At 39.7% G+C, this 11,056-nt stretch overlaps 1 protein-coding gene across 1 annotated transcript; it reads right to left on the minus strand.

Annotated features, from left to right (window-relative positions):
* Positions 1 to 561: 561 nt before the first annotated feature.
* On the minus strand, positions 562 to 10,241 carry AREG (amphiregulin). The gene is made up of 6 exons (XM_002919153.4): positions 9,962 to 10,241; positions 8,682 to 8,930; positions 5,858 to 6,059; positions 4,977 to 5,132; positions 2,150 to 2,261; positions 562 to 810 (listed from the first exon to the last, which is right to left on the minus strand). Exons 1-5 carry the CDS (start codon positions 10,230 to 10,232, stop codon positions 2,168 to 2,170), a joined length of 972 nt encoding a protein of 323 aa, XP_002919199.2. The 5' UTR covers positions 10,233 to 10,241; the 3' UTR covers positions 562 to 810; positions 2,150 to 2,167.
* Between the last annotated feature and the right edge of the window lie 815 nt (positions 10,242 to 11,056).

Raw genomic sequence — 11,056 nt, forward strand, 5'->3', positions numbered from 1 at the left:
CACTCACCACAAATGCATGTGTGTGTGTTTAAAATAATGTAAAAAAATAGTAATGAAGGGAGGAAGAGTAGTGGGTTTTAGATGCTTTGTGCACTCATGTCATGATATTAGAAAAAGATGATTCTAAACACTTCCTGGTTCTTTTTGAAATGCCATACTTGTAATCTCCAAACTTACTCTTGTCTTTTCTTGTTTGTGGTGATGATGATGATGGGCAGTGGATTTTCTTTCTTTTATAATATCTGTGTCTACTGTGACAGAGGGGCAGTGCCACATGTTGATTTTAGAAGTTTTCAAATTACCAGAACTTGGAATAAGTTCTACACGGAATAAGAAAGCCTGACTTAGGATATTAGTGTTTGTGGGAGGACTAAACTACTCTAGTTTATACTTTTCCATTAAGAGTGCTTCCTAGGGAAAGAAATAAGTTTTGAAGATCAACATAAAAACAGGAAAAAAGGGGAAGGAACTTCTTTCAAAATGATCATCTAAACTTTAGGAGAAAAATACCCTAGAGTCTTGCAATCTCAAAACTAACATTCAAACTCTCAATCTCTTTGCTTAAAAAAGTTTAATAAGCTGTAAAATAAATACACTTCCATTAAATATTAAATAAATTATTTACAACTTGAAAAAATACTTTTTATCTCCATGCATCTTTATGTACAGAAATAAGACTTAGCATAAAAAGCAACAGTTGAAAGTTTAAAACCATCAGAACAAAAAGGTTCTGTTTTCTTATGATCCACTGAAAAGAGGAACCAACTCATCACTCATGGCTGTGACCTGGCAGTGATCCGATTCGATACCCTGATCAAAAAGAAAATAAAAATATTAGAGATGAAGCTCAATTTCAATATACCTTTAAAAATATTTTAAAAAATCAGGAATCGGAATTTTTATCAACTTGGAATGTCTTCTGAAAAATGATGAAAGCTTTTCAGAGACAAGCTACCACTTGGACCTGAGTCCCTCTTTCACTCCCGTTTTGGTTAGATGCCTACTTAGATGGAGGACTGCCTATCCTGAACCCTGTTTTGTCAAATTCCACTTAATAAAAAACAACAACACTCATGGGAAGTAGTTTTCCTAACCAAATCTATGCAGTGGACATAATTAAAAAGAAAGATTAAATGGCTCAGTGTATTCATGATATATAGTTAATTTAAGATAATTAGTACCAAGGGCATAATAATAGTAGCTACCAGCTAATGGCAGCCACTATGTGCCAACACAGCATATTCCTTTTCCAAAAATCATCTCAGATCTACTTTGAGAAATCTCAGTTGCACTAAATAACAAAAAAATCTACCTTTCTTCATGTTGGTGGTCTTAGCTTCAGAACATTAAGCCAATATCATAGTAAATGTTGATGCAATAAGTACTGAGCACAAGGCTGCATCAAGAACTATTCATTTCAGGCGTTACTGAGCTAATTCTGTAATAGGCGCAGAACGTAATACTTGCACTTAACCAATGCTAAATATGGTGTTTCTTCAGGCATCTGCGGTATTCTATAAAAAGGGAGATACTGGATTTAGTAGATTTAAGGTTTGGCTTAGGAATGTGCATATTTAACCAGCATCTCAAGTAATTCTTTAACCCACCGAAGGTAGAGAATTAATGACTTAAGGATGGGACACCTTTCCTGAATGTCTAAGGTAATGGAGTTCCTTCCTCTAACCAACTTTAAATGTGTCCTTGATCTCTTTGTCTCCTCTTCCCATTTGAATGAGGCTGTTTGTGACAAGTTTCTAAAGTGACCCAGTCCATCTTTTAGTATTAATCCTCCTCTTCCTTCATAATTGCTTGTCCCAATCTCATCAGTCCTTGGAGGCTCACTTTCGACGCCACCCTACATACAACCGGAATGCTAGGGCATTCTGGTTCCTTACACTATTTTTTTTTTATCTACTAGACACTAACTTCTTTGAGGAGAGGATCTGTGTCTGCTTCATCTTTACATCCCTTATAATAGTCCTTTCTCACTATTAAACTCCATCTCATGCTCAAAGAATAAGACTTTAATGTAGCCAATGTTCATAGTGTATCCATAATTAAGAACACTTGCTTTCTTCATTCGAGATAACAGATGCTACATTTTTCAAAATTATAGGATATAATCTAAATTTATCTTTGAAACACAAACCTGTAATATTATCTTCAGTTACACGATGGCATGTGCGTTTCCGTTTTCTTGTCGAAGTTTCTTTCGTTCTTCAGCTTCTCCTTCATATTCCCTGAAGTATCGTTTTCGAAGCCTTCAGACAACAAGATATTCTATTGTCATCAAAGTTCTATGCATCTATATATTGACTTGGGTTTTCATGAGTATAGGGAATTCCTTTTTGTGAATCCTTATAGGCCATTACACTGTATTCTACACTAAACTAAACTTAAACCCAGCTATAAAATTTTACCACCATTCTTTTTAAGGGGATGTTCATGGTGACTTTATATAAACATATTCCCAGAGTACTGAGATTTAAATAGACACACCTTGAGACACAAACTTTCAGAAGTCATGGAACACATTCATATGTGGTTTTTTTTTATAGTTGACACACAACGTTTCATTAGTTTCAGGTGTATAACATAGTGATTCAATAAGTCTATACATTATAAGCTACCCTCACAAGTATATCTACCATCTGTCACCATACAACACTATCACAATACCATTACTATATTCCCTATGCTGTGCCTTTTATTCCCATGACTTACTCATCCCATAGCTGGAAGCCCGCATCTCCCACTCCCCTTCCCCCTTTTTGCCTATCCTCCTACCCCCTCCCCTCTGACAACCATCATTTTGTTCTGTGTATTTCTGGGTCTCTTTCTGCTTTTTGTTTGTTTGTTTATTCATTTGTTTTGTTTTTCAGATTCCACATATAAGTGAAATCACATGGTATGTGTCTTTCTTTGTCTGACTAACTTCCCTTAGCATAATACCCTCTAGGTCCATTCATGTTGCAAATGGCAAACCTCATTCTTTCTTTTTTTCCTCAACACTTAGCACAGGTGCCATTTACAATTGGAGGAAGAAGATGGTATAATTTTCCCACAGAAGGACTTTACACTTGTACCAACTAATTTAAATGATTGAAATTTTTTCACACAAGCTTACGAAACAAGTTGGGTTTTCTTTATTTCTATATGTAATAAATACTTCCTTTTAGTTTTATTTATTGTTACTTTCTAGTAAAACTGAAATCATTTAATAATGTCTTGGTGATATACAAGAAATTCTATTTTTAATAGGTCTTTAATCCATCTACTAAACATTACTCCTAAAATCAGAAGAACTTTGTCATGATGTTTGGGGAAAAAGTTCAATTATGAGAAAACGGCAAAATGTGGCTGAGGCTACTGTTTGCTCTTACGTGTCAAACACAAGAATACGGTAGAAAAGGAAAAAAGTCACTGCTCAGTTTTAAGAGTGCCAACATGACAAAAAGTTTTTCCACGCTTTTCTGAAGGATTATTAAATATTTCACCCTGAATGATCCCAAGTTTGAATAATTGTTTCAAAACATCTTCCGTAACTGGCTATTTTTTTCCTTCTATCCTTCTATGTCGAACAATCATGTTTTGTCTGAGGGTATTTTTCCTAAACTTATTTGCATATCTGGCTTGAGGTATTAACAGATCAAAATAATTTCCAGGGTGTGCAAAACAAATTTAAACCACACATCAAACTCTATATGCATCATAAAACAGTTTTTTTTAATGTGTCTTTTTATCATTATCTGATCTGCATCTAAACTAACAGTAAACAATGGCAGAAGATAACCCCTTGATTCCTGAATGGCAGGAGTGGTAGGTCATGCACACAATCCAGTTGTTAAAGTAATTTACCAAGACCTAAAATTAGAATAATGAGTCTATTGCTTTTCCCAAGCTCTAGTAGCACATGAGTCATTACAGAGCCATTCACACCCTCCCCCAACTTCCTTAATTCACTGACTTCTGTTTGACAGACAATGCCATTTTGACATACCCACCAGTGCCTACTACCAGAAACAGTCTACTTCTAACATTCATTGGCCATGAAGTGAAGTGTGGTGATCTGTTATTGTGAGCACAGGGCAGATATTGCAGGAGCAGAACAGTAATAGAATTGTCTCTGCTTCCCACGCCATGCCATATGGAGGAAATTTTGTGTTTTGTTTTGTTTTTTTTTTTTAAGTAATTGGGTTCCCATATTACCTTTGGCAATTACAAAACAGGCATAAGCTCTATGTAAATCAGTACCATGCTATGACATCTTAGAATTCTGCATTTTACTAGAAGCAGAGGATAGATCCTTTGTTGGCTCCTGGTTTGAAGCTCTCTGATTTTTTTAGTGCCAAAGCAGAATCTCTGACAACCTACTATGAACCAGGCCTTAATTAGCTTCTGGGAGGCTTCCTTAAGCTTAAAGATATTCAGAGTAGGTACCAACACTCTGGGATTTGGAGGTAGCCAGGAGTGTAGATAGGACATGAAACAAAGCCACTGATTTCTAAGTTCAAAAAATTTCTAAGGTGTTTGAAAAACGGCTTTACATATTAAGTTTCCATGGTGGCCAAAATAATATAAATTTTGACCAAATTCTGTGATCTTTGTCAATGAAGTGTAAAGATATGACCAAAGACCACTTGCCACTGATAGAATAATTCATCTAAAATATGATATAGGACATTGGGATAGAAATAGCGAAAAAAGGGGTGCCTGGGTGGCGCAGTGGTTAAGCGTCTGCCTTTGGCTCAGGGCATGATCCTGGCATTATGGGATCAAGCCCCACATCAGGCTCCTCTGCTATGAGCCTGCTTCTTCCTCTTCCCACCCCCTGCTTGTGTTCCCTCTCTCGCTGGCTGTCTCTCTCTCTGTCAAATAAATAAATAAAATCTTTAAAAAAAAAAAAAAAGAAATACAGAAAAAAAAATCAACCTGGAATTATTTTAGTAGGAATGTGTAAGTGACGCCATACTTACTGGATTGTTATAACAACAGCAATAGCCGTGAAGCTCACGGCAGACACAAAGGCAGCGATGGCTGCTAAAGCAATTTTTGATAAATCATTGTCAACCATGCTGTGAGTCTTCATGGACTTTTCCCCACACCGTTCACCAAAGTAATCCTGATGACATCTGTAAACAACCCACATTCAAAAATTATAATCATAACTGAAAACATTCTATATATTTTACGTTTACTTTCCAGGTTATCAATAGGCAATAGGCGTTTAATTGTAACACTCAAAAAAAAAAAAAAGTCATGCCATCTATTTGTATTTCAAAACCATAAGACAGAGTGTATTCAAGCCAAAGACCTATTAGTATAAGAACAAGTTGAGATTAGTTTGGGTGTGATATTCCAAGAAGACACACCTTTTCATTCTTTGTGCTCCTTTTATGACCAACTGATGAGTTCAGTGACTTGTTATGCCGCTAATGCATTCCACTATCATTGAATGTGCTGGTGGCTTTGGGGGAGAAGGAGGATTACGTGAAGAGTACCTTTAGGTCCTTTTTTTCTTTTTTTAAAGGTTTGTAAAATATATATTGTCATGAATATATTTATAGCAGGGGTCAGCAAACGATAGCCCATGGGTCAATTCTGGGCTTTTGCCAGGTTTTTTGCAGTGTGCAAGCCAAGGATGGTTTTAAATATTTAAATGGTTACATTTTAATTGGTTCTGTAAGTACATACACAATCTTGACCAAAGAAGCCTAAATTATTTTCTAGCTGGTCCTTTCCAAAAAATGTTACAGACCCTTGGTTTATATGTGGGAAAAATAAATGGCTTTCTGCATCTAGGAGTTTCAGACATAGTGTTATAAATACGATTTCTATGTAATTTAGGAAAACTTACTTGCATGTTACGGCTTCCAGGTGCTCTATATATTTGCATTCTCCGTGAATACAGAAATTTTGGAATTCTGCATCACATGGATTTTTCTTCTTTCTGTTTCTTCTGTTTTTTCCACTTTTGCCTCCTTTTTTCTTTCTTTTGGGTTTATCTGAAGTCTTTTCACCTTCTGTTTTGTTTTTCATGGGCTTAATTACCTGTTCAACTAAAAAAAAATTAATAAATAAGATTTATTGGATTTATTGACAACAGTCTCTCTTCATCTTGAATATCATTTTGGAGGCATGAGAGAAAGAAGTCTCAGCAGTGAGAGCTCATGGGGATGATGGCCATATTTTTCTCATTATCTAACACAATTCATATATAATAATTGGTTAAAGAGAGTATCTGTATGTTGTGGCACTTAACAATCTGAGCCTCCTTGTTATTTTATTACCTTAGAAACATATTTTGAATTTATTTGTACCAGTATTATTATTATTGATAATAGTATTTACCTGTCTAAAAAAAAATCCGTGAAATACCTTACACATTTCTTGAATTTCTTATACATGCCAAGTTCTTGGTAATGAGCACTAATTTGATTAAACCCAGGCACAGTTGAATGTGTTGCTATCCAGGTGATACGGAGGATGACGACACTGGAGTTGAACGAAAACAAGTAACACGTCCGAGGACACGTGGCTAGAAAATGAAGTGCTGGGGTGTCAAAGCCTGCCATTCCCCCTCTATCCTATGTTTTCTCTTGGATAGGTCAATGCTACCAATTAAATTGGGACTTTAATATATTTGTTGATTTTATTTACTCATCTCGGTCTTGTGCTCACTTTTACCATAATTGGGCCTTACTGTGCGTTACCTGAGACTGGGAAAAAAATGGAGAATTACACATTAGAACTAATCAATTTTCTCCAATTCGCAGATGATAATGGGTTATAATTAATTCCATGGGGCTCATTTCTGTGGCCAATCTGTTTGGAAAATAGGAATCCAGAAATATTTGTACTTGATGCCTCAGAGACTCACTTACCTTAACTCCAGATCTACAGAAATTTCTTTAGTGTTATAGCTATGCAGGGTATAGTACACCCACATGCTAAATATAGGAAGGAGTTTTCATGTTGGAGCTGTGCATTTTGTTATACTAATACCTGAACAGGCTTATCTAAGCAAGTATTGAGCAAAAAGAACCCAGTGCAAAGAGGAAAATACCACAATGTCATAATACCATTAGTCATAATGGTCCTGCATAACGATCCATTAAACAGAAAACACTAGAAACATAGGCAAGGGTATCAAAGATAGAACCCTGTGATTAAGGAAGCAACAAATAAATATTATGAGTATTTTAGCAGGTTATTATAACATTAATAATAGTCAAATTAGGAGCAATGTTTAACCAGTTATACAATTTTTATATTGAAACTTTGATGATAGTAAGTACCGCGAGTTAGAATGTGTCCTCTAATGGAAACATTTTAAATGAATATTGCTGCACATTATCAGATATATTACAAATTGTAGACAGAGACTAATCGTCACTATGCTGGAGCCTGCAACACACATCAACACCATGGGCTCCACAGCCTTTCCAAGGAGTTCGACCACCAGTTCCACTATTTCACAATGCGCTAGTCAGTTTCACCGCTAACAACTTATTTGGCCTTTTGAAATGTTAAGAACTTGAAACCTCTTTGAGAGAACAGTTTCTAATCTTATCTCCAAAAATAAGAAGTATAAATGCACCTCTTCCCCACCTTATATAAAAGCACAAGTTACCAAGCAAGGAGTAAAGGGGAGTGCTCCCTGAAGCTTTTCCCATCTGCCACTCAACCCAGTCACTATCCCTGTGGTATCACCTGCTGTCCCTTCATCAGCTCTGGGAGCCAGACAGAAAGGGCGGAGTCAGGGAAACCAAGGTCCGGAGAGAAGGGGCCTTAAGTCCTGCCTCCATAGTGAATGTTCCTAGGATATTTAGAGCCGATTTACTCATCTGCCCTGAAACTCCAAAGTAGTATGAGGGTAATGAACAATACTTACTTCTTACTTTGGTACTCTTCATTTTAAGCTAATTTAAGCTTTTTTTTTTTTTTTTAAAGATCAGATAACAGAGAGAACAAAACTATGGGTCACTATTATTTAACTAACACATGGGATTTGGGGTTAAATCATGATTTTAGCAATTTGAAATCCATGCATATTTATCCTTCTTTAATATTTCCAGCAGCGTATATTATTATTGTTGTTGTTGCTGCTGTTGTTGTTGTTTTAGGATCACCAGTTTCTCAACACCTGGTCCTTAAAGGCTAAAGTCCAACTGCTCCTTTCCCATTAAGTTCTGTTCCCTTATTTGTATTAAAATGCAGGTGTTTAGGGGAGCATGGCAGTGGGGTATGGACACAGGAGCTGAGGACTGGCTGACGTCTCCGCCTGTCTCTCAGCATGGGGGTCATGTGCTCCCGTGGGAAAGAGCATAGGATGTGGAACCAAACACTGGAGTTCTCATTCTGGCTCAACGGCTTGCTGGCTGTGGAACCTGGGGCAAAACAACCTTGCGCTTCAGTTATCACAACTGTAAAATGATAACAATCCCCACTTGTGAAGTAGACTTAATAGACATAAAACATTTGTTAGAGCTCTGGACATATCAGATGTGCCCACACAAAGCTCCTTCCATCTCAGCTGGTAGCTTACCCACGGGGTATGCAACAGACATAAACACAAGAAAGCCACTCGAAGATCCAGGGAATGGTTTCTCTTTGGAAGCAGCTTTGCTCATGCAAACACACATCTTACAGGCTATGTTTTTGCCTTATCCTCCACTCACCTCGGACTGAATCATCCACGATATAGCGAGATATTTGTGGTTCGTTATCATACTCTTCCGCATAGTCATAGTCGATCCCGGAGGACAGTTCCCTACTAGAAGGCAGTTCACTCACAGGGGAAATCTCACTTCCTGAGGACATCCCACTTCTTGGGGTAACCTCCAGTCCATCAGCGCTGTGGTCTCCGGAAAATGGTTCCCCTTTCCCAGAGCAGGTGTCATTGACGTCCAATCCGGCAGCATAATGGGCTGTGGGAGAAAGAACAACGGAAGAAAAGAGAAGGTAAAGCAGAGTGCCTTTCTCACCAGTCAGCTGTGTTCAGGAGAAATGTTTATCTTCTGATATCAAAGCAGTTATTGCACATGTGCTATTGTTTGGGATTGAGTCACTTATGAAAGCATCTTCGCATTTTGCCAACAAGCAAACTCAGCTGTTCCAGTTTACAGAGCTGCTTTCATCAAGGTTTGCTTTTCCACAGATGGTCTACACTACTTTTTACATCAAATAACACTGCCAGATAGTCACGTTAATCTAATTACTTAACAGGTCCTTTATGTTGTCTGTGTATTCCCATCGCTTCACGCGCCAGAGGCATTTGTGTCTGCTAGAACGTCCCATTTGGATGGACAGGTTCTGGATATAAATATCAGACTTTCCTAACACATGTTCACATTTTTAAAAAGATTACATATATGAATGTAAAACAATATAAGTGGTATTCGATCACAGTGACTTTTGTTGTCATTATTTCATCATCCTTGTTCCTACATAGGGGAGAAACTGGGGACTGACTGGGTGAGATTTGGGGCCTACAGTTTCAAGCCCCTGCTTTATCTTGTAGGTCTCACTAAAACAGCATCAAGGTGGTGCTTTCGCTTCTCCCTGAAACGTTGTGAGGCCCTCTAGGAAGATCAAGATAAAATCACCAGACAGAGGAGACGGAGAATTTAGGCAGGAGGCAGCCCTCTGGGTCCAGAACTTAACTGCTCTAAGATCTGCGGAAGTCACTTCACCTCTCTGGGCTCGGTTTCTTTATCTGTCAAAGTAAGGATTTGGATCCCTGAGGTCTCCCGCAGCTGGACTAAAGTCAAACTTCGGAGACTCGCCGGCAGCCTCTTGCTGGCCTGGAACGTCAGAGACACCTGCCCGCTTTTCTCCTCCTCCCCCGTAGCAAGCTTAGGGAGGGAGCTGCGTGGACGCCTCCCTCTGGAAAGCCGCTGCCCGCGGTGGGAGAAGAGCCGGCAGGCAGCTCAGGGCCGGGACGCCGGGACGTCCTCACCTGAGCCTAGGATCAGGAGCGACAGCACCACGGGCGCCGGCGACAGCAGCGGGGCTCTCATTGGTCCCTCGGCGCGGCGGCGTCGCGGTCTCTGGGGCAACTCGGCCGGGAGTTGCAGCTGGAAAAGGAGGTGGGGGGAAAGAGAGGGGGCAGGAGGGAGTGTGCGCCGGTGCTCGCCGCCCGGCCGGGCTCGGACGCTGGAGCAGCGCCTAGAGCTCGCCACGGGATCTCTCCGTTCCGACTCGGGCGCAGGCACAAGGTGTGCGAACATTCCGGAGGCGCGGCGCGCACCTGCCGCTTTATAGGCCGGGCGGGGACCCAAGCAATGCCCGTGACGTCACGGTCGCCTCTGTGGGTGGAGGCGGGAGGCCGGCCCGGGAGAGCTTACTACCCCAAAACCACACGCGGATGGCAGGCGCCCCACCTCCTCGGAGTGTGGAGAGCCTCTGGAAGGAAATGGAAATTAAACCCTAGCTGCAAGCTGAAAACAACTCGCTCCATGTTGGAAAGTGGGAGTGCAGTTCGCGAGCTAGTACCTGACAGTCAAAAGTCCCACTTTTTCAAACCATCTGAGAAACCTCCGTATGTAGTTTGGTTGATCTGAATACTACAAATTACAGGGGCTAATTAGAAAAGTTCCATATTAAGATGTAAAGGTACTTTAGGACCAAGAGCGACTTAAAAATGAATGAGAGCCCAACTCTTTAACAAGGATAATGACGTTCATTAAGTGACAAGAGAGAGCGCCTCCTAATGAGAGCTGCTTTATTTATGATGGGGCCCTAACCCCGCCAAGAGCACTTTTCTACCCACTACTGGAAAGTGGCCAGAATTTCAAATCAGCTCCCCTCCCATTTATTTGTATCCCAGCGTCCTCATCAAAATTGGGATTTACTGACCATGTATTATTGCCAAACTGTACACTAAAATATTACCTGCACCATCTCACTCAGTAACCTTGCTGGTTACGTATCATTTCCCCTGTATTACAAGGGGGACTTGACACAGCTGGTCATGACAGAAGCCAGAGGGATTTAAATTCAAGTTCACCTGACTCTAAAACCTCCCTCCACTCTGATAAAGGAATTTAGACTG

The sequence above is a fragment of the Ailuropoda melanoleuca genome, chromosome 11 (genome assembly GCF_002007445.2).
Source record: "Ailuropoda melanoleuca isolate Jingjing chromosome 11, ASM200744v2, whole genome shotgun sequence".
NCBI lineage: Eukaryota > Metazoa > Chordata > Mammalia > Carnivora > Ursidae > Ailuropoda > Ailuropoda melanoleuca.